At 37.9% G+C, this 23,988-nt stretch overlaps 1 protein-coding gene across 2 annotated transcripts in view; it reads left to right on the forward strand.

Moving 5' to 3' along the window:
• LOC136864330 (gamma-glutamyl hydrolase A) overlaps positions 1–23,362 on the forward strand; it is a 204,228-nt gene extending 180,866 nt beyond the window's left edge. Inside the window, exons 6-7 of one of the 2 annotated variants that reach the window (XM_067141169.2) lie at positions 5,300–5,528; positions 21,399–23,362. In XM_067141169.2, the coding sequence (XP_066997270.2) occupies positions 5,300–5,528; positions 21,399–21,520 (351 nt within the window). In that variant the 3' untranslated portion in view covers positions 21,521–23,362. Of the gene's footprint in view, positions 1–5,299; positions 5,529–9,467; positions 9,670–21,398 lie in introns of those variants that run through there. The other variant, XM_067141170.2, reaches the window with a different exon arrangement.
• Positions 23,363–23,988: the final 626 nt, after the last annotated feature.

A 23,988-nucleotide genomic window follows, 5' to 3' on the forward strand; every position in this document is an offset into this window, starting at 1 on the left:
GATATTATTTTGCTTTACGTCCCACTAACTACTTTTACGGTTTATGGAGGCGCCGAGGTGCCGGAATTTAGTCCCGCAGGAGTTCTTTTATGTGCCAGTAAATCTACTGACACGAGGCTGACGTATTTGAGCACCTTCAAATACTACCGGAGTGATCCAGGATCGAACCTGCCAAGCTGGGGTCAGAAGGCCAGCGCCTCAACTGTGTCTGAGCCACTCAGCCCGGCTGTTTTTAAAGTTTTTCGCCATCCGTGGTATTGTGCTGATCTGAGAAGAGAGCTGCCTGTGCTATCTACTGCTTCTGTCAGCTACGATGTTTTGACATTCTGGCACTATGCCTTGCCAGTACAACTTCCCCAGCCACATGAATTGTGTAAGGTGGGGGGGGGGGGTGGAGACTTATTTCTAATAAATATTTTGCCTTGTTCCAAAGCTGGTTCTTCCTCAAGACTAATGTATTTTGGAATATGCTTTGTATCTGTTCCGACTTATGGCAAGAACCTGCTTAATACTGTAATTTCCCTCATTTCTGCCCGAGTAGTGAGGGTGATAATACTGGGCCCATATCCATATGTTGGATTGCATTTTATACATTTTTTGTAACTCTTCTCCCCTTACTTGCTTTTAATTTCTATGGGAATGCCTGAATTTTGATCTGTCATGAATAAAATAGTGCTGTGTGTGCCTTCTTACATAAGCCCTGGCAGTACTGTGGACATCAAGTACCTTTTCAAATCCACATTCTCTTGTGTGTTATGGATCTGCAGTATTTGACCTTGGTGAAATTAGTTGAACTTGGCTTTGGTATTTTCGGGTTCAGGAGTTGTCATCACGATCAACTGCTCCTTAGCTCAGTGAAATAATCTTTACAAGGTTGCTGCGCCAACATTTAACCCAGTGAGAGGCTTTGTCACAAGTCCAAATTGAACCGGGAATTGAACTATTCACCCAGCCAAGAATTGGATAGGAAAAAAAATGCAATAATAATAATAATAATAATAATAATAATAATAATAATAATGAAAATCCTCAGCCTGTTTTCCAGTCATCTGACCAGCTCAGGAATGGAATGAATGAGGCCCCCCTCTAGCGCCGAAGATAGGAACTATGCCGGCTGCCGAAGCCTGTCGCACTCCTCTGGGGCAATGATAAATGACTGACAGATGAAATGAAATGTTCATGCAGAGTGTTGTTGGAATGAAAGATGACAGGGAAAACTGGAGTACCCGGAGAAGACCCTGTCCTGCCTGCACTTTGTCCAGCACAAATCTCACATGGAGTGACCGGGATTTGAACCACGGTATCCAGCGGTAAGAAGCTGGCACGCTGCCGCCTGAGCCACAGAGGCTTCCTATAATAATAATAATAATAATAATAATTACATACATACATACATACATACATTATCATTATAGACTGTTATGCCTTTCAGCGTTCAGTCTGCAAGCCTCTGAGAATTTACTAAACGTCACCACAATCTTCGATTTGCAACTAGTGTTGTGGCCTCATTTAGTTCTATACCTCTTATCTTTAAATCGTTAGAAACCGAGTCTAACCATCGTTGTCTTGGTCTCCCTCTGCTTCTCTTACCCTCCATAACAGAGTCCATTATTCTCCTAGGTAACCTATCCTCCTCCATTCGCCTCACATGACCCCACCACCGAAGCCGTTTATGCGTACAGCTTCATTCATCGAGTTCATTCCTAAATTAGCCTTTATCTCCTCGTTCCGAGTACCCTCCTGCCATTGTTCCCACCTGTTTGTCCCAGCAATCATTCTTGCTACTTTCATGTCTGTTACTTCTAACTTATGAATAAGATATCCTGAGTCCACCCAGCTTTCGCTCCCGTAAAGCAAAGTTGGTCTGAAAACAGACCGATGTAAAGATAGTTTTGTCTGGGAGCTGACTTCCTTCTTACAGAATACTGTTGATCGCAACTGCGAGCTTACTGCATTGGCTTTACAACACCTTGATTCAATCTCACTATATTACCATCCTGGGAGAACACACAACCTAAATACTTGAAATTATCGACCTGTTCTAGCTTTGTATCACCAATCTGACATTCAATTCTGTTGAATTTCTTACCTACTGACATCAATTTAGTCTTCGAGAGGCTAATTTTCATACCATACTCATTGCACCTATTTTCAAGTTCCAAGATATTAGACTGCAGGCTTTCGGCACAGTGTGCCATTAAGACCAAGTCGTCAGCATAGGCCAAACTGCTTACTACATTTCCACCTAACTGAATCCCTCCCTGCCATTTTATACCTTTCAGCAGATGATCCATGTAAACTACGAACAGCAAAGGTGAAAGATTACAGCCTTGTCTAACTCTTGTAAGTACCCTGAACCAAGAACTCATTCTACCATCAATTCTCACTGAAGCCCAATTGTCAACATAAATGCCTTTGATTGATTTTAATAATCTACCTTTAATTCCATAGTCCCCCAGTATGGCGAACATCTTTTCCCTTGGTACCCTGTCATATGCTTTCTCTAGATCTACGAAACATAAATACAACTGCCTATTCCTCTCGTTGCATTTTTCAATTACCTGGCGCATACTGAAAATCTGATCCTGACAGCCTCTCTGTGGTCTTAAACCACACTGGTTTTCATCCAACTTCCTCTCAACGACTGATCGCACCCTCCCTTCCAAGATGCCAGTGAATACTTTGCCTGGTATACTAATCAATGAGATACCTCGATAATTGTTGCAATCCTTCCTGTTCCCTTGCTTATAGATAGGTGCAATTACTGCTTTTGTCCAATCTGAAGGTACCTTACCAATACTCCACGCTAATTTTACTACTCTATGAAGCCATTTCATCCCTACCTTCCCACTATACTTCACCATTTCAGGTCTAATTTCATCTATTCCTGCTGCCTTATGACAATGGAGTTTATTTACTGTCCTTTCCACTTCCTCAAGCATAATTTCACCAACATTTTTCTCCTCCCCATGAGCTTGGCTGTTTGCAACACCACCATTATGATTTCCTTTTACATTGGGAAGATGTTCAAAATATTCCCTCTACCTCTCCAGTGATTCCCTGGGATCCCTAGTACAATCAGTTCATATCTCAGTTATAGAAGAACATCCACAGCTTCATATGCTTAATAGGCATGCCATATCCAACCTATTAAGATAACAAACATGCGTTGAACCCTAAATACACAACTTAATAACATTTTAGAAATTTCAACAGATATTTTTCAGGTGTAAAGAATAGAGCAAGGAGGCAAGCGAGAATCTAATTCACATAGGTTCTTTAGAACACTCTCCAACTATTTTACAAACTGTAACTTTCCCTCTTCAATCGCAAAGAAAAATAGAGAATAGAATGATAAATGGTATAAATTTAACAACGTTTATAAAAGTTTTAGACATGCAACAAGCATTTTCTTAACACAGATAACCAAGCAATCATCTGTGAGGTAAGGAACAGCTGACCGTGATGTCAACACCTGGAACCGAACGTACCTGAGCCAGGTTCAGCTAACTTCACCAAGGTCAATTAGATATGTAACACACAAGCGAATGTGGATTTGAAAAGTTACCATATTCAGTGTTCACAGCACTGCAAGTGTTTATATAAAAAGGCACACACAGCGCTATTTCGGGCACGACAGACCATAACTCAGGCATTTCTGTAGAAGAGAGTAAGGGGAGTTAGTATTTTAAAGTGTATAAAGTGCAATCCAACAGATGGATATGGGCCTGGTTTCATCGTATTCACAACTCAGGCAGAAGTTAAGCAAATTAATAAATAATGTTATTTGCTTTACGTCCCGCTAACTACTTTTACGGTTTTCAGAGACGCTGAGGTGCTGGAATTTATTCCCGCAGGAGTTCTTTTACGTGCCAGGAAATCTACCGACACGAGGCTGACGTATTTGAGCCCCTTCAAATACCACCGGACTGAGCCAGGATCGAACCTGCCAATTTGGGGTCGGAGGCCAGCTCCTCAACCATCTGAGCCACTCAGCCTGGCTTTAAGCAAATTATTAAGCAGAACTTTGCTATAAGTGGGAATAGATACAAGGCATGTTCCAAAAGAACCAGGAAGAACCAGCTTTGGAACAGTGTGAAATAATTATGAGAAAGAAGTCTCTCACCCTACCTTATACAATTCAAGCTGCTGGGGAAGTTGTACTGGTAAGGTGCAGTGCCGGAAAATAACCGACAGAAGCAGTGGATGGAAAGGGTAGCTCTCTTCTCAGACCAGCACAATACCACAGATGAAGAAATTAAAAATATATATATATATATATTTATGTAGTTCCAGTGGAAGGAGGGGCAGAAAATATGGAGGAAAGGGTGAGAGGATAAAGGAACTTACTAAAAGAAAGCACAAAAGCCAGAGGCGATGATGTAGCCATGTCGGAGAAACAGCTGCCGTGTATTAGTAAGATAGAGGCCACGGTTGAGTGAAGACATGTTGACACATGTTGATTTTTTGAAGAAGACATGAAAATGGAGAATCAGAGAAGAAATATTTTCTGCAAAGTGGTGGAAGGTAAGCACATCAATACATTAGACTGGGGTAAATTACATCTCCTACCAGATTTCTTCCCACATGCACATACGTCTATGCTGTTCACTCATTTGCTGTGAATACAAGACCAAATCACTTCCTGACTTGTCCAGTTGGCCGAGATGGCACAGTGTGTTATCGCTTTCAGTATACAAGAAGACATCAAGCGTGCTTACTGCTGTTGAATGTCTCGTGGGATGTGTCTCATCAGCAAGACATTGAGAAGTTCTCAGGTTTCTCAAGACATGCACTCTCGTTTTCCATCCCTAGTTAACCATGGTATCTCAAGCTCCTTAGAATAATGTTTGAATATGTTTTTATGTTGGAATTCTAAAATTTTGCGAACTTTAGACCTGAGTCTATGGGGATATTTCAGTCTGGCTCTTACTTTGAGACAGAGGTTCCTCATTTTATGACTGAATTGTTTTGAACCAGTGATGAACTTGATTGTGCTTGAGCTGAAATGAGTTGAATACATTATATTGACTTAGTCCTATGTTGGCTTCCATAAAGTGTGGTACTAGTTACATCAGGAAAGATCCACTATTTGAAAGTTACTGGTATAAGAAAGGTCTCATCATTCTTTGGAGATTTTTCATGATAGAATGTTGAATAGCTTGAGAATGAAATGTATCATAGACTTGTGTACCAAGTACATCAATCACAGTTATACCTGACAGTATTGATTTAGTAAAATGTGATCAAATAACTCGCTAGAAGCATGTGCAACTTTTTTCTTCTTTTTGTTTTTCAGAATATGACTGCATTTGGATTGGATAAAGAATGGCGAATTTTGTCTACTGGCTTTGATAGCCATGGTTTAGAATTTGTGTCTAGCATCGAATCTCGTAATTTCCCTTTTTATGCTGTAATGTTCCATCCAGAGAAGAATGCTTACGAATGGAAATCGACAAAACACATTCCTCATAGCAACAGTGCTATTGCAGTGATGCAGTATTTTGCTAATTTTTTTGTAAATGAAGGTAAGAGAATCATTATTCATGGATTTCAGAGTAGAATGTTTATATTATACAGTTGTCTGCCAAATTATTATACTCAGAACAAGTATTTGCCTTTTTAAAAAGCAAAGCTGTTATATTTTCCATTGTTAGTGCTACAGCTTGTCTTTTCAGGAGTTATTTATTCTTTTAAGACTGCTACATATATCAAGAAGTTGGCAAGGATTAAATAGTGTTGTGTCATTGTTGATTAGCCTGGAACTTCAGCACTATTGGCGCTCAAGTTGTGTATTACAATTGATCGTTGACGTCCTATGGTTATTGTGGTCTATCTGTTCACTTTTAATGTTTGTAATTACAAGTTACTTTTACACTAAGGAATGCAGAGTACTTAGTAATAAGAAGCCGTGTGGAACAATGCATTAAATCCGTTGTTATTCTCCGTTTAGGGATTCTAACCTACAAATTGAGATGGGGAAGTCTTGTGACTTAAGCCTTCGTAAGAAAGCCACACTTTCTACATTATTGCCCTACTGTCAGTATAACCAATGGCAGATTGCATCAATCGTGGGGGTTTCACGCTCATCGGTGAGAGATATCGCCAAAAAAATGAAAACAAGCACACCTCTTGACTCATGCCACAGAGGTTGGTGCGGCGGAAAAAGGATAACTTTGCCCAGAATAGGCAGAATAATTCACAATTATGCAACAAAAATTTGTAGGACATCTGCTAAAGTGTTAACCAATAAACTTTGGAATGCTGGGATTGCTTTATCACAAAGAACTTTAGAGCGGCGTTTCAAAGAGATGGATCTGAAATGCCGCCGCCCTTTAAAGAAACCAAAGTTGACAACTGCTATGAAACAAAATAGGCTTCAGTGGGCTAACGATCACAAAAATTGGCCAGAGGAAGATTGGAATGAGGTTTGTGAAATCGTACATGCAATTTATTGCGTTTTCATGATATAAGATAATATTGATTAATACTCTCTTACACTGGCATTGTATTTTTTAGGTTTGCTTCACAGATGAATCTTCGATACAGATCCTTGATGATAAAACAGTTTGTTCGACGCTGCACCAATGAAAAGTTCAATGAAGAATGTGTTGTAGAACTGGTGAAACATTCTCTCTCCATAATGATATGGTTCTTGATTAACAGCAAAGGTAATGGCCCTCCGTATATTGTTCAAGGCATAATGCGGAAGAATCAGTACGAGCTGGTGCTAAGGAACGAACTTTTGCCTCAAGTCTCAGAATGATTCCCGAAAAATGATGTTACCTCCATGCATGATTTAGCACCATGCCACAAGGCTAAATTGGTGACAGCATTCCTACAGAATCAAAAAATTAATGTATTGGACTGGCCAGTCAACTCGCCTGACATGATTCCAATAGAAAATATTTGGAAGGCACTGAAAAAAGGAATTACTAAACAAGATGTCATTACAAGCAAGAACATGCTCCTAGAAAGACTTATTGAGGTTTGGAACAGCAAAAATATGGAGGAACAGGCAAGAAAATGCATTACAAGTATGCCAAGAAGGGTCTCTGCACTGACTGCAGCTAAGGGTGGCTTCACAAAATATTAAACGTTGATCATTACAAAGACAATTGTAGCTAAGAAACTGTTTTTCTGTGGAAAGCGGTAAACAGAATATGTAAAATACAAATGAAATAAAGAAAATGCATGAAATATTACCAGAAATATATTTATTTTACCAAAATGTTAGCAAATCCATGTATTTTCAATCTGAGTATAATAATTTGGCAGACCACTGTATATATAATACTAGCTGTAGTACCCGTCGTTGATGGGAAAAATCACTTGGCATGTGTATGAAGACATTTTTGTCCACCCCTCACACTGTTCCCTAGATTCCCTTTTTTTTTAACTGTATCAATGAAAGGTATAAAGCAAAAATTTGCTATGAGCTATTTTCATGTAAAACCAACTGTAACAAAGATACCTAGACTTTTGTGCCTTAGGCCCCTCCTGGTGAAATTTTTGTACTCTTATAGCTAAGAACCTACTCAACTTTATTTTGAACAGTAATAGGTACAAAAAAAACCACCATGGTGCAACGACCCCAAAGGGCCATGGCCTACGAAGCGACCGCTACTCAGTTCAAAGGCCTGCGGATTATGAGGCTCTGTGTGGTCAGCACGTCAAATCCTCTCAGCCATTATTCTTGGCTTCCAAGACTGGGGCCACCATCTCATTGACAGACAGTTCCTCAATTGTAATCATGTAGGCTAAGTGGAACTCAAACCAGCCCTCAGATTCAGGTGAAAATCCCTGACCTGGCCGGGAATCAAACCCAGTGCCTCCGAGTAAAAGGCAAACATGCTACCCCTACACTGCGACGCCGGCGAAATAGGTATCAAGTCCCATTAAAATACGCTCATCCATTTCCCCATGATGCTGTAACACATATGGACAAATGAACTTTACATACGTCATTACAGTGACATCAGTATTCTTGTCAGAATACAATATTAACTAAATGGAAATTCTAAGTTCCCATGGAGGGAATTAGATATTTTTTCCACCAATAAAGCATATCAAAATCAGATCAAAATTAAGATGTATGGCTTTTCAGGAATTTGCTCTATTAACCAGCATTTCGTCTTAGGTCTGACACTAGACTCTTCAGAGTGGGATGTGTCAGACCCTACCCACTGATGCTGGGGCCTGAAAAGCCATACATCTTAATTTTGATCTGACAATATTAAGTGACAGGAATGTTACATTAAGGCATTGCTTATCATATGATGTGCTCTATCAGATGAAACATGGCACAGGTTCCCACTTTTCGTGAACAGTACTACGCTGACATGCTAACAGTGCCAATTTCCAAACCTGGAACAACCCAGCCACAGACAGCGGTGAACATTGATCTGCCATTTTCCATTAAGTGTGCACACTCCTCATTCATATCAATGCCTCAGAGCAGGGATTGAATAGCTGGAATAGTGTGATGAGCCAGTGTGCCACATACCAGTAGTTATTAGAATATATATGAACCGGAGGAATAGCATGCTAAAGCAACACAGTTATCTAATTCCCTAGCTACTTCCCGCCAATATTCAGGTTGGCTGTTCTACTCGGGATGCAGCAGTAATCCCATCTATCAGAGGTGAGTGGCAGCAGAGGAGATAAAGCACCATCACAACAAACAGTAGTCATTGCATTGTTTTTGTTGGTCAGTTTTATGGGCTTTCAATATTGTAGGCCTGCCATTTAGGTTTCATTTGACTCTGTGATATTAGGTCATGTAATGTAGAGGGAGTCCTTTCATGAATCCCTCTTGTCTTATTCTTCAAGCGATTGTTCCTTTACTGTTTGTTTTTCTCATTTTGATAATCATCTCTATAGTTTTCCTTGTTGATATGGGCTGATGACCATGTGCCACACAGTTTTTCACCTCAAGACACTCACGACAAAAACCACCACCGATGCCAGTTAACACAATAGAACAACAATATTCCCACGGTAGTGATGCTCAACGTTGATACAGAGTTGGCTGGTACGAACCAAACACTAGCTCCACAATGTGATCACAACTTTACTAGTACTCATAACATTCATTTTTAAAACTGCACTACTCAGGGTAACTCTCATAAATCCATTAATATTATTATTAATATAAAACCTAAACTGCTGTAGAACCCAAGTGGCACCTATAGGTTTCTGGACTCCCCAATACATTTACACTTACTGTACTTAATTAATACCATGATACAGAACACAACTAACAAGAAAAGAAAAACTGATTGGGCGCCAGTGTACTAGATGATACACGATATGAACTTAGCATGAGACTAATATATCTTCCAGGGTGGGGTCACAGGCTGATGATATACTGATTTTTTAAATTGTTTACTTTTGTCTTTTCCTCGCATTTTTTAATTTTTTCCATCTTTTCCCGTTTTCTTATTTTCTTTGTTTTTTTCCCCAAGCCAGTTGGAATATCCAAGTAAGGTTAAAATCCCCGACCCGGCCGAGAATCGAACCCGGGGTGCCTTGAACTAAAGGCCAGCATGTTAACCATTTAGCCGTGGAGCTGAACTACTTGCTTACCCAACCTGATGACTCGGTGAACTGGAAAGTTATGAGGATATACTGGCTAGGTTATACTCTCTCCTCAAATGACACAGAAAGAATTAAGATATGTAAGTATACTTTAAAAAAAAAAAAAAAAAGTAACTCATCTATGTGGCTGGAGCATACCAATAACATCCACCTTCATAACACATGTCAACATTAATGATAACAGAAGAGATACACACTTTTCTCTCTCTATACAAAATAAATACTGATTACATATACAGTATATTCAAAACACATGCCAACACTATCCACCATCCTAACCTATAACATCATCTCATCTGAAACACACTCTTGTCTCACTATACAAAATGATCACTGAATTTACAAAATATAATCAAGTCAAATAAATTAATTAGCTGGTTGGTACAACCTTGCTAAGAAGATACTACATTAGGATTTTCTCCATCCTTTGCTTCTCATAGAACATGCTAAATTACACTGTACATGTTTTACAAAATAAGGTACCATCTTCTTAGCACAAATATTTATACAATCTGGCTAAATGCCACCACCTGCTACCAGACAGAAAAATATCATGCATATTGCATTGATAACAGTAATCTTCCACTTTTTATATTGAACTTGTGGTAATGAGTGCGCTCATACATACTTCACTCAAAGTTGAGGTTAGATACCCTCATACCTCGCCACATTCGGCAATAACGTAGCAAACACTAGGCTAACTGGAATTCAAGTTCATGGTCGGAGACCACGACAAATACAGTTTGAAGTTAACTAGATTAGCAATTCAGTAGACATCGCCATAACACCAAAGTCAATCAGACGTCCCAGTCAAGAGTCAGGGCAAGCCACAATTCTCAAAGACGCAGATACCAACATATAATACGACAAAAACGTCGCACACTTCAAATGGGACAACCAGCCGATAACAGCAATTCCACTAGTCAAGACCAATAATACCAAACTTTCAGCAAACCAGCCATAAAATAAACTCTTCCAAGTCACATGGTTTTCTCTGTCCTAGCTAATCACCATCTTCCATTTCTGTCACATATGACATGCCATTTTCAAAATTTTGACTCTCAACATTGGCGTACTGATGCCTTGAAACTGTTGGGAGACATACGTCGTGTTGGGCAAACCAACCTCTTACCCAACTTTCTCTATGTTTAGTTCTCTTGCTTAATCAAAATTTCCCACTTCTGGTGTTACAGAATGCCACCAAGTTAACACACAGTTCTTACAATGACTAAATAATGTTTATGATACATTAATAAATTGTCGTAAATACAAAAATTGACTTTACGTGGGGTTGGAATTCTGTACGGTTACAGGAGTAAGCAACAAAAGTCTCAATTCATGAATCCTGTTATTATAGTTAATCAATACCAATTTATTTTACAAAACTATTATATCTATCTATACATATAAAATAGCATGTACTGACTAACTGACTGACTGACTGACAGATTGGTCATCGCCCAGCCAAAACTAGTGGACATAAAGAAATGAAATTTTGGGGATACATTTATATTAGGGTGTAGGTGCTCACTAAGGGAGGATTTTTGGATATTCTGTCGCTAAGGGGGGTGAATTTTTAAAATGAGTATATCTATATCTCAAAAACTTAAAAGTTTACAGACATAAAAATTGGTATTTGGAATCTCCTCTAAAAATGAAGAAATACATATTTTTTTGTTTTCCGAAAATCTCATTTGGGGGCGGGGGTGAAAAAATGGGGGGGGGGGGGGGAAAGTGTTGATCCCCTTTTATGAGGAGACATATATCTCAAAAACTCAAGATGTTACAGACATGAAAATTGGTATTTGGAATCTCCTCTGAAAATTAAAGAACACGTATTTTTGTGTTTTTGGATAATCCGATGAGTAGGGGATGAACAGGAGTGACAAACGAGGTGAATTTTTAATAAGACTATATCTGCAATTTATCTCAGACACGTATAACATATTACAGATTTGAAAACTGGTATTTGGAATTTCCTATAATAGTAAAGAAACATAAATATTTTTTTCAGAAAATCCACTTAAGGGGAACTGAAAATGGGGGGTGAATTTTTAAAATTAGCATATCTACAGTATATCTCAAAAACTTAACATGTTGCAGATGTGAAAATTGGTATTTGGAATCTCCTTCAAAAATAAGGAAACACGCATTTTTGGTGGTGGGGTGGGGAACCAACTTAACAAACGGGGGTGGAGTGAAAAAGGAGTTGAATTCTTTTCATGATGTTACTTATATCTCAAAAACTGAAGATGTTACAGACATGAAAATTTGTATTTGGAATTTTCTTTCAAAGTAAAAAAACACATAATCTTTTGTCTTTGGAAAATCCACTTAAGGGGGGGTGAATTAATTGAAATATTACTTGAATTCTTTGTATGAGGATACTTATATCTCAAAAACTAAAGATGTTACAGACATTAAAATTAGTATTTGGAATCTCCTTTCAAAAAAAAACATGCATTTTTGGGGAAATCAGCTTGGGGGCGAGGGCGGTGAAAAAGGATTTTAATTCCTTTTTATGTGGATACATATATCTCAAAACTGAAGATGTTACAGTTGTGATAATTGGCATTTGGAAGCTCCTTTATAAATAAAAAACAAGTATTTTTGGTTTTTGGGAAATTCACTTAAGTGGGGCGGGTGAAAGGTGGGGAAAAAATGTAATTCTTTTTATGGAGAAACTTATATCTAAAACTGAAGTTTACAGACATGGAAATTGGTATTTGAAATCTCCTTTCAAAAAGAAACACGCATTGTTTTGGCCGGGGGTGGGGGAAATCAATTTAATGGGCTGGGGTCAAAAAGGAGTTGAATTCTTTTTATGAGGATCTTATATCTCAAAAACTGAAGATGTTAGAGGCATGAACATTTGTATTTGGAATCTTATTTCAAAGTAAAGAAACATGTGTTCTTTTGTCTTCAGAAAATCCACTTAAGGGAGGTGAATGAATTTAAAAATTAGTTGAATTCTCTGTATGAGGATACTTACAGTATATCTCAAAACCTAAAGATGTTAAAGACGTGAAAATTGGTATTTGGAATCTCCTTTAAAAATAAAGAAACACGCACTTTTGGGGAGGGCAGAATCAACTTAACAGGTGGGAAAGGGGGGGTGAAAAGTGAGTTGAATTACTTTTATGAGGATACTTATATCTCAAAAACTGAATATGTTACAGATGTGAAAATTAGTAGAATAAATAAATTTAGAATAATTTAGAATAAATAAAAATAAAGAAACACGCATTTGTTTTGTCGGAAAATCAATGTAAGGGGTGTGGGGTTGAAAATAAGTAAATAAGGAGTTGAAAAATGTTTATGAGTATAGTTTATTTTAAAAACTGAAGCTGTTACAGGTTTTCGGAAAATTCAGGTAAGAGGCTGAAAAGAATTGGAAAAGCGGGTGAATTTTTAAAATGAGTACCAGTATATCTATCTTATATTCAAAACCTTAACATGTTAGAGACAAGGAACTTGGTATTTGAGAAGTCCTTTAAAAATACAGGAACATGTACCTTTTTGTTTTCGGAGAAGCCAATTAACGGGGGGTGAAAAGAAGTGAAAAATTGTTGAATTATTTTTTATGTGGATACTTATATCTTAAAAACTGAAGATGTTACGGAGGTGAAAATTGGTATTTGGAATCTCCTTTAAAAATAAAGAAACACGTATTTCTGTTTTTGGAAAATACACTTAGATGGGGGTGGGGGAAGGACTGATCAAGGGGTTGAACTTATGTATATCTCAAAAACTGAAGATGTTACAGATGTGGGAATAGGTATTTGGAATCTTCTTTAAGAATAAAGAAATATGCATTTATTTTTTCGACTTGAGAGAAGACTACAGTATTTCTTACATGTACAGTTCTATGTTGCATGGTCGTCTTAGCCCCAAACGGTAATACCACAAACATGGTTTACAAAGAATTTCTGGGGTAAATGAAACTCAATTTTTGGGTAAGTTTTTATACTTTAGTAATTTTCAGATAATGTCTTAGTACAATGCCCAAGAACGATTACTTTGTTCAAATTACGAAATCCACGCGAGCAAGGCCGCAAGTAATTGCTAGTTACATATAATATATTTGTACACTTGAAACTAGTTTTGACCTGACAGTTGGATCATCACCAGCTATTTAACATAACCTCAAATCCAATTGGAAATACATATAATATGATGTTATATACATTCTAAAACATTTCTGAAGACCAACTGTAATAATGATGGCATACCCAAAACATATCTGAGAATCAAACTGGTAAAACACCAGTCATTTTAAAGATAGCACATTGTTTTATATGTCTTCCTAACATATCTGAGAATCAGATAGGTTATACACTAGCATAAAATAAAATTGATTCATATGAAGCAAAGGTAAATTTTAAAATATTAAGTCCTATTTTAAGATCGTAAATGGCATATTGTTATCTCTTTTTTTTTGCTAGGGGCTTTACGTTGCACCGACACAGATAGGTCTTATGGCGACGATGGGATAGGAAAGGGCTAGGAGTTGGAAGGAAGCAGCCGTGGCCTTAATTAAGGTACAGCCCCAGCATTTGCCTGGTGTGAAAATGGGAAACCACGGAAAACCATTTTCAGGGCTGCCGATAGTGGGATTCGAACCTACTATCTCCCGGATCATATTGTTATCAGTGGCATGCATTGTGGGTATGCAGGCTAAGCCAGGCTTACCCGTTGGACTTGAGAAGCAAAGTAAGCAATAATGCAACTGTAAGTGCAACAAATATTTTTATCTTGTCAGTTGGAAATAATAATTTTTTTTTAACTAAGAGCATTTGCTGCAGTATGGTTTTCTACAGTATGCAGGAAGGTTATTCTGCAGTAGGAATTTCATCATTAGCGAGGGTATGCGACACACCTACCGTTTGGCTCGCCCAGCGTTGAGTTCAAAGTGACGCATGCGTAGTAACCGCGCCAGTTAGCGAGCTTGGTAAGCCGACAACTCAACGCTGCCCGGCTTGATCGCATGGTGTAGCAGTGTGAAGCAACTTTGTGCTGGTTTATGATACGTTTATTTATTGTGATTTGGCTTATTGCTGAAACAGTTCTTGCGAGTGATAACTGACAGCAGTGAAGAACGTTTTAAAAGTACGAATACCCAGTTCATTGAATTGAAAATTATTTTTTCTTAAGTGTAACAGTGTGAGAAAAATGTGCCTACTATATAGTAGGTACCAGCGTTGTTGTGGACCATGTGGCGTGTTTGTAGGGACGTACGTTCTAATCATTTTCATAATAATAACATGAAACGTGGACAGTGCTGTGTCGTGAGTGCATAATTGTGTATTTAAGTATAAGTATTAGTGAAATATACGGTACGGTAATTTCTTATTAGTTTCAACTATCGTAATATTTGCCATGTGAGAAACTAGAAATTGTTCAATCTGGAAAATCTTCTGCAGATATGCCCAACATTAAAGGGACGCATAAAAACAAAAGTCAAGAGTACGTTCATCATTTCCAAACTTCACAGTACAGTAAAATAGAATGGATTGCTGGAAGTTCCAAATTTAATAAACTGTTTGCTAGCCATGTTTACTCTTTGCAAGAGACCGAACTGTTTGATCTGACACTGGTTATTATAATCTGAGTAATTTGCACAATGCCATTCAAAAGCATGAGAAATCGCAGTCACACATTTCTGCACTATTATGTTTGGAAAATCTAGAATTGATATTCAGCTTGATGCTCAATTGCGTGCAAGCACTGTACAATATAATGAGACCGTTCGGAAAAACAGAAAGGTGCTCAAGCGATTGATTGATGATGTGTGTTTTTTAGCTACTCACGAACTACCATTCTGTGGACATTCTGAGGGTGAAGATTCTTTGAACAGGGGTGCTTATTTGGGTGCATTGAACTTACTCGCCACTTACGATGCGACGTTAAATACACACCTAGAAACATCGACCGTGTTCCGCGGGACTTCAAACAGGATATAAAATGACTTAATAAGAGCAGTCAGTGATGTAGTTTTGGAAAAAGTGAAGTCAGAAATAAAACATGCTATTTTCGTTGCCCTTCTTCTTGACGAGACTTCAGACATTATGAATTTCTCTCAACTATCAACCACTCTGAGATAAGTTGATTCTGAAAGTGGTAAAGTTCACGAAAGGTTCATTTCTTTCACTGATGTCAGCGCAGATCGAACAGCCAGTGGTTTGTTTATACATGTGAAAAACATTGTTACAGAGTTTGACTTAAACTACATGTTGGTTGCACGAACGTTCGATGGAGCAGCTGTGATGGCCGGCCACACAAGTACAAGAACTCTTTCCGAAGGCCATATTTATCCATATTTATTTATTCACAAGCTTAATCTGTTTTTGTCACAGTCATTTTCCTGTATCAAGGAATGTAGAATATTTTTTCAGACCTTAACAGAATTAGGATCATTTTTTCACAAGTCCTCTAAACGATCTCATGAACTGAAAGAATTTACCGTAAAGAGGATGCCTAGAAATGCTTCAATACGGTGGAATTTTTCATCTCGTCTTGTTCACACAGTGAAAGAACATCGCACTTCATTCCTTGAATTCTTTCGGAATGTTTTAGATGAAAGCTCAAAGTGGGACAGTGAAACAGTTGTAGCGGCATAAGGTTTTATAAAATTTCTAACCAGCACTGAAACTTCCTTTTTGTTACTGATTTTAGCAACATTTTCACCTTCACTGATATCCTTTTCAATATCCTTCAATCCAAGCATTTAGACGTCCTATATTGCTCCCAAAAAGTTCAGGAAATCAAAAGAGAGATACTAAACCTCAGGAAAAAGTGCGACGTAATTTGGGCCGAGACTCTGGTCTATCATGGTGTCGAAGACTCTCTACCAAATAAACGACAATGTCGGGAAGAAGATCTAATAATGTCAAGGAAATTCCTTTACCACTCTATTTTTGACGACATTATTGTACAATTAGACGAACGATTTGGGTCATTAAACCAATTACAGTTTACTTCCTTGTTGGATCCTCTGAAGTGTGAAGCGTACAAAGCTACTTTTCCTCATTCTGCTTTTGAAAGTCTTAAACTGTCCTATAAAGACTTGTTTGATTTTATCCGATTGAAGAATGAACTTACCGTGCTGTATTCGTTTGATGAATTTTATGGTCAACACCCTCATCAGTTAGTGTGTTCTCTGAAAAGCAATTAGATACAGCCCTGCCTGAAGTGTACAAATTGGGTGTACTTATAGTAACTGTTCCAAGCACAACAGCGTCAGTTGAAAGATCGTATTCAGCCCTCAGGAGGATTAAGACTTATCAGAGGTCAGCACAGAGTCAAGAGCGGCTATCAGGCTTGGCTGTTCTGTCCATAGAAAAGGAAGTTCTGCACCAACTGAAAAGCACAGACACATTTTATGATAATGTCATCACAACATTCACAAAACAAGAGAGACGACTAGATTTCACCTTCAAGTAGACTCAAAACAAACAAAAATCTTGTGGAGGGACTTAATGCACAGTTTTGTTAGTAGTAGAGCATACAGTGGACAATAGAAGAACCCTCACGAAAACGTAGCAAATAAGTTACTATCAATTTTTGATAGGCCTATGTGTACAATGTAATATGCATGATACTGTTGCATTAGTGTCAGAGGTATTTCAAGTTGGCTTCTGTGCTGAAGGGTGAAAAGTGTAACATGACAGAGAGTTTTCTGATACATACATAAGAGATCAAAGAGTTTTTTCAACTGAATAGTGAGGGGTGATACATGAAATAGACGTGATTTCTACTAATCTATGTACTTTGATGTAGGAAACTGAATAAAATAACAATTTTTATACAAAAATGCAACAATGACACATTTGTCGTCCTTTTTTTAACGAATTATGCAATGTCATTGCGCATAAATAAACTATTTCTATACATCTCAATAAGTTAATTGCAGTTTTAAAAATTATATTAATTTTTTAAATCTATAGATGTGATGTCACTAGTTATTTTGTGTTTCCTGAAGAGCCAAGGATTTGACATGATACTGTACGCTCTGGTTAGAAGTTCTTCAATTTTCATGAGATTACACATAGGTAAGTCTATATGGTTACAGCTTGGTTACATTCGTTTATATAATGATGCTCTTTAAATTATACTTCCTACGTCCGGTAATTAGTACGTCCTACCTTGGACAGCATACCCACTTTTCAAAACCACCGCACGCCACTGATTGTTATGTTGTGATTTGTGGAACAAATAAATTAAAATGTGCTGGTTGTAATTGATCCTGTGTTCAGCTAGTCTGATGTAAACCCTTGAAGACATTATCAACAAATTCAAGGTTGCATCATAACCTCTACTGATAAATAAATCAATTTTATGAAATATCACGTTTAACCCCTCCAAAATGTGATGAGTCAGTCAGTTTCTATTTGTTATGGAGAGTGTAATCCTAGCTCAGCTGAAATTAACAATAATTACCTTTTGTCTTTGTATCCCAACTTCTTTGATATTGTTGCTCATTGTGTGAATGTCTTGGTGGAATATCTTATAATGCTCTTCACCTTCAACTCCTGGCAAACTCCTAAGTTGTTGAGGGAAAGACTAGATGGAAATTACATAAGTGTATTTTCAGGGATGTTTATAACATTCTAACTTCTAGTAACTGTCCTGATATTCTTGTATAAGCTGTTCATAATTCCAGGCTGTTAATTCCTCAGCAGTTAACCTATTTTTCAAAGATTCTGTTTGGGAAAAGTTTTCTGACTTGGTCTCCTGCTAATTTTCTCCCTTTAACTTTTGCATTGCCAAGTTTTGGGAACCGGCTTCCAAGATAAAAAAAAAAAATGAAAAAACTCTCCTTCATAGCTTCCACAAAATTAATCATAAACCTCAACTTAATGAGTAGCGGAGGAAGGAAAAAGTACCTTGTCCAATTTTACCAAAAGGACACAATTAGCATTGTGTTGTCCTGGTTTATAATTCTCTCTAGGAGTTAGTTCCTTTGCTGTCCCAAAAACTAAGAAAATAACACTACTTCATAATACACCGTGAAGTCCCATTAATAGGGTTTCATATTTCAAATCTGCTCAAAGTTGCCAGGAGTACACTGAATTTCTAATAATGTGGTAATTAACTGTTACAAATTCTCTTGAGATCATCTGAATCTGCTACTAGTTCCACTAGTATTGATGTTCCTTTTAAACATCTACACTGTTTTAGGACATGAAAAACCTCCATTTTTCAGGGTTGCGCTCTAAAATACAGTTCTTACATTAAGACACCTATGCCTGTACACATAAAAAAAAAAAATCCTGTAGTCTGAATTACCCTAAAGATTGCTAATGTCTCTTCCTGTATAATGAAATTCTGATGACTGGTCCTAGGAGGATCTGCAGCTGTAGCCTATATCCCAAAATCTCACTTTACTGTTTTTAGTGAGGGTAATACCTGTAATTAAACAATTAAGTGTACTTCGTTGAATTAAGTGAAGTTTCTTTTTTTCTCTTCTGGGCTATAAGAAGGATCAAAGGATGTTGAATAAGGATTTCATGTTTTATTTTATGTGAGAGAGATTATTGTTCGGTTTTTACTGTAAGTTGTCCAAAAACATAAGAGAAGTGAATGTAAGCATGAATACACTATACACTATTAAAATGTCTATACACGAGATTAAACAGTACTCAGCTAGGTCTAAGTTTAAATACGGTATATTGCATTCCAGATTCCATCCTCTTAGGTAATAGAAGATAGTCTGGTGCCAATAAATAATAAGGCTATAAATCTACTTACCATGCAGCTCACATACTGCACAAAGCCCTATTACTCAAAATTCGCTACCAGCTCATTATGAAGAAAAAAAACCACAAGCATTAAAATGTTTAAGATGCGCTTGTTTTAGCCCAGTGTTACTTGATGGAATTTTTTCAAGTTCAGATTTATCATTAAGCACACCAAATGTGACCAGATACTCCAATTTTCATCCATTTGATAAAGACTTTGTTCACTAGTGTTCTTTATGTGAGTTACATTTAGTGCTACTAAGAGTAGTATTACATTATATTAGACATGATTGCAAATTTAAAACTGGTTTCATAGAAGGCAGTTTGGGTTTAGGAAAGGTTATTCCACTGAAGCTCAACTTGTAGGATTCCAGCAAGATATAACAGATATCCTGGATTCAGGAGGTCATTTCGACTGTATCGCGATTGACCTATCTAAGGCATTTGATAGGGTAGATCATAGGAGACTACTGGCAAAAATGAGTGCAATTGGACTTGACAAAAGAGTGACTGAATGGGTGGCTAAGTTTCTAGAAAATAGAACACCGAGCTCGATAGCTGCAGTCGCTTAAGTGCGGCCAGTATCCAGTATTCGGGAGATAGTAGGTTCGAACCCCACTGTCGGCAACCCTGAAAATGGTTTTCCGTGGTTTCCCATTTTCACACCAGGCAAATGCTGGGGCTGTACCTTAATTAAGGCCACAGCCGCTTCCTTCCCACTCCTAGCCCTTGCCTGTCCCATCGTCGCCATAAGACCTATCTGTGTCAATGCGATGTAAAGCAACTAGCAAAAAAAAAAAATAGAACTCAGAGAATTAGAGTAGGCAAAGCTTTATCTGTATAAATCTGTATAAATTATTTGACCTTTATGTTTTCTTATATAGGTGTGTATAAATTATATGAGTAAAGAAGTGGAATCAGAGGTAAGGCTTTTTTATGGATGATGTTATTCTGTATAGAGTAATAAATAAATTACAAGAATGTGAGCAACTGCAACATGAACTCGATAATGTTGTGAGATGATGATAAATGGGGTTAAAAGTCAGGTTGTGAGTTTCACAAATAGGAAAAGTCCTCTCAGTTTTAATTACTACATTGAGGGGGTAAAAGTTCCTTTTGGGGATCATTGTAAGTATCTAGGTGTTAATATAAGGAAAGATCTTCATTGGGGTAATCACATAAATTGGATTGTAAATATAGGGTACAGATCTCTGCACTTGGTTATGAGGGTGTTTAGGGGTTGTAGTAAGGATGTAAAGGAAATGGCACATAAGTCCCTGGTAAGACCCCATCTAGAGTAAGGTTCCAGTGTATGGGGCCTTCACCAGGATTACTTGATTCAAGAACTGGAAAAAATCCAAAGAAAAGCAGCTTGATTTGTTCGGGTTGATTTCCGACAAAAGAGTAGCGTTACAAAAATGTTGCAAAGTTTGGGCTGGGAAGACTTGGGAGAAAGGAGACGAGCTGCTAGACTAAGTGGTATGTTCCAAGCTGTCAGTGGAGAGATGGCATGGAATGACATTAGGAGATGAAAAATATGAAGATAAAGTTTGAATTCAAGAGGACAAATTGGGGCAAATAGTTTATATGAAGGGGAGTTAGGGATTGGAATAACTTACCAAGGGAGATGTTCATTAAATTTCCAATTTCTTTGCCATCATTTAAGAAAAGGCTAGGAATACAACAGATGGAATCTGCCAACTGGGCGACTGCCCTAAATGCAGATCAGTATTGGTCGGTCTGTTGGTCGGTGGGTGTGTGGGTGGGTGGGTGGGTGGGTGGGTGGGTTGGTTGCAATTAATAAGAGGTTCAGATAAATGTGTTGTCTAACCTGAAACAAAGGAAAATTTGTTCTTTTCTGTGATAAATCAGAAAACTCTCCGAATTTTGAATATGCCGCAACCTGGTTATAACAACTATGTCTCCCTTTCTCCTCTCTGTTCCCCGTATTTCATCTGTCATTTGTTTAAAAAATGCTCTGAGATGTATCTTATTTTTGGCAGATTAATTGTGGATGTCTGATGAGTGTTGTACTTAATTTTCCTTCTCTCTTTTCAGCCCGTAAGAATTTCAATTCATTTCCTGACAAGGGAGCGGAAGCTAGTGCTCTTATCTACAATTATCCTGCCACCTACACTGGGAATAAGTCAGTCTTTGAGCAGTGTTATTTTTTCACTTAATTCCTGACTTTGAAAATATTATCTGAAATTAATTGGGATGTATGGTTTTCAGTGATTTGATTTTCTCAATTTAATAGTGTATCTGTCACAGTAGAAGGAAATAGTATTCTTGGAAAAGGGTGAAAGTTACACTACCAGTCAAAAGTTTTCCTTCACCTATCACAACTATGGATTTGTGGTTAAAACAGAGATGTAATTTTAAATAATCTATCATAGCCCTGTTCTGATAATAAAACAAGCATAAACATGTAAAGACGAAACGACTCTGTTGTGTATTTGACCGGTTCTCCGCATGGAGGGTCGCTGATGAGTAACCACAACACTGACGTGTCCACTCGAATAGGCCTCATTCCTTCAGTTGTCTGTGTAGCAAGCAGTTCACATTAGTTTTCAGTACACTGTGTGCAGCTAGCAGTGTGTGTGTGTGTGTGTGTGTGTGTGTGTGTGTGTGTGTGTGTTTGTGTTTGTGTTTGTGTGTGTGTGTGTGTGTGTGTGTGTGTGTGTGTGTGTGTGTGTGTGTGATCAGGTGCATACCATATTACCTCCAAATGGAACAGAAGCAGGAGATTGAAACTGAAAAACGTGCTGTAATTGTAGCTCTGCATCACGAAGGATATTCTAGTAGGACAATAGCAACAAAAGTTGGCGTAGCCCAATCTACAGTGGTGTGTACATTGCAGCGGTTCAAGCAAACCGGTGCCAATGCAAGTGTTTCGCGATCTGGAAGACCCCGTGTAACATCATACGGGGAAGATCAGTTTGTATGTGTAAGGAGTAAACGTCAGAGGACTCGTATGGCACCTGAAATTCGTGAGGAAGTCAATAATATGCGAGCTGCTCCAATCTCTGTCTCAACAGTGCAACGCCTTCTTCGTGATCGAGGTTTAAAGGGGTGCATAGTGGCCAAGAAACCTTTATTACGACACAAAATAAGGGGAAAAGAATGCAATGGGCACAGCAACATAAAAACTGGAGCGTACAGCAATGGTCCAAGGTGTTACTCACGGATGAATCGAAGTTTGAAGTATTTGGGAGCCATCATTGAATGTTTGTTCGTCGATTTCGTGGAGAACGTATGAAGAGTCAGTGTGTGACACCTACGGTGAAGCATGGTGGAGGGTCGGTTATGGTGTGGGGATGTTTTGTGGGTGATAAAGTCGGTGATATAGTGCGAATTAATGCAACATTAAAGAAGGAAGGATATCACAGGATACTGATCAACAATGCAGTTCAATCTGGCAAGAGGCTTATTGGTCGTGGGTTTGTTCTGCAGCAGGACAATGACCCCAAACATTCTTCTAAATTGTGTAGAGGGTATGTCAATAGAAAAAGAGAAATGTGGGGAACTGAAAAATATGATTTGGCCCAGTCAGTCATCGGACTTAAATCCCATTGAACTGTTATGGGATGAACTTAACAGGGAGGTCCGAAAACTGAGGTCAACTAATATTGAAGAGCTATGGAATAATTTACAGAGCTGTTGGACTGCAATATCTACACAAACACTACAAAATCTTATTTCCAGAATGCCAAGAGTTTGTGCAGCTGTTCAGAGGGCGAAGGGTGGATACTTCGAAGAGGCTAAAATATAAACCATATTGTATTCTACTTAATGATAGAGAGAGAAAATATATATTTTGTTGGTCTATTTAGTTTTTACGATGTGTTTGTACATTGAAATAAAGTATCTAGTTTTGTGCATAGGTGATCGAAAATTTTGACCGGTAGTGTATGTTCTGTTTACAAAGTGGTGCCTTAATTCATTGTAACTAGGGCATGTAAAACTCCTTTGTCTCATGAAGGTTATGATGTAAACATTAAAAAGAAAATAAATTGAATCTTCCATGGTCTGATTTTCTTTTCTTCATTAATTTTGCAATTATACCTTGTTGCTGCTGGGTCATCAGTCCATAGACTGATTTGATACAGCCCTCCATGCCACCCTATCCTGTGATAATCTTTTCATTTCTACATAACTACTAATATCTTATTAATGAATAAGAACATGTCTGTTGCAACATTTCAATCTACTGAGTGAGTTGGGCATGCGGTTAGGGTCATACAGCTGTGAGCTTGCATTCGGGAGATTGGTGGGTGCAAATCCCACTGTCGGTAGCCATGAAGATGGTATTCCAAGGTTTCCCATTTTCACACCAGACGAATGTTGTTGCTGTACCTTTATTAAGGCCATGGTCGCTACCTCCCTTTCCCATCCTTGCATCGCCAAAAACCTTTGATGCATCAGTGTGACAGTGAGCCGCTAATTTGTAACTGTTAGTTTCTTTAATCTGCCAAAACCAATCTTAAAATAAATACACTTATAAATTATGTGAAAAAGAGAAAACATATGGTAACAGAATCTTACCCGAAAAAGAAACGACTTAATTAAAATAGAATGATATGTTTCATTTTTTAAAGAGCATCATCAATACTATCAAATCACACTCAAATAATATATTCAGAAATAT

The sequence above is a fragment of the Anabrus simplex genome, chromosome 2, assembly GCF_040414725.1.
Source record: "Anabrus simplex isolate iqAnaSimp1 chromosome 2, ASM4041472v1, whole genome shotgun sequence".
NCBI lineage: Eukaryota > Metazoa > Arthropoda > Insecta > Orthoptera > Tettigoniidae > Anabrus > Anabrus simplex.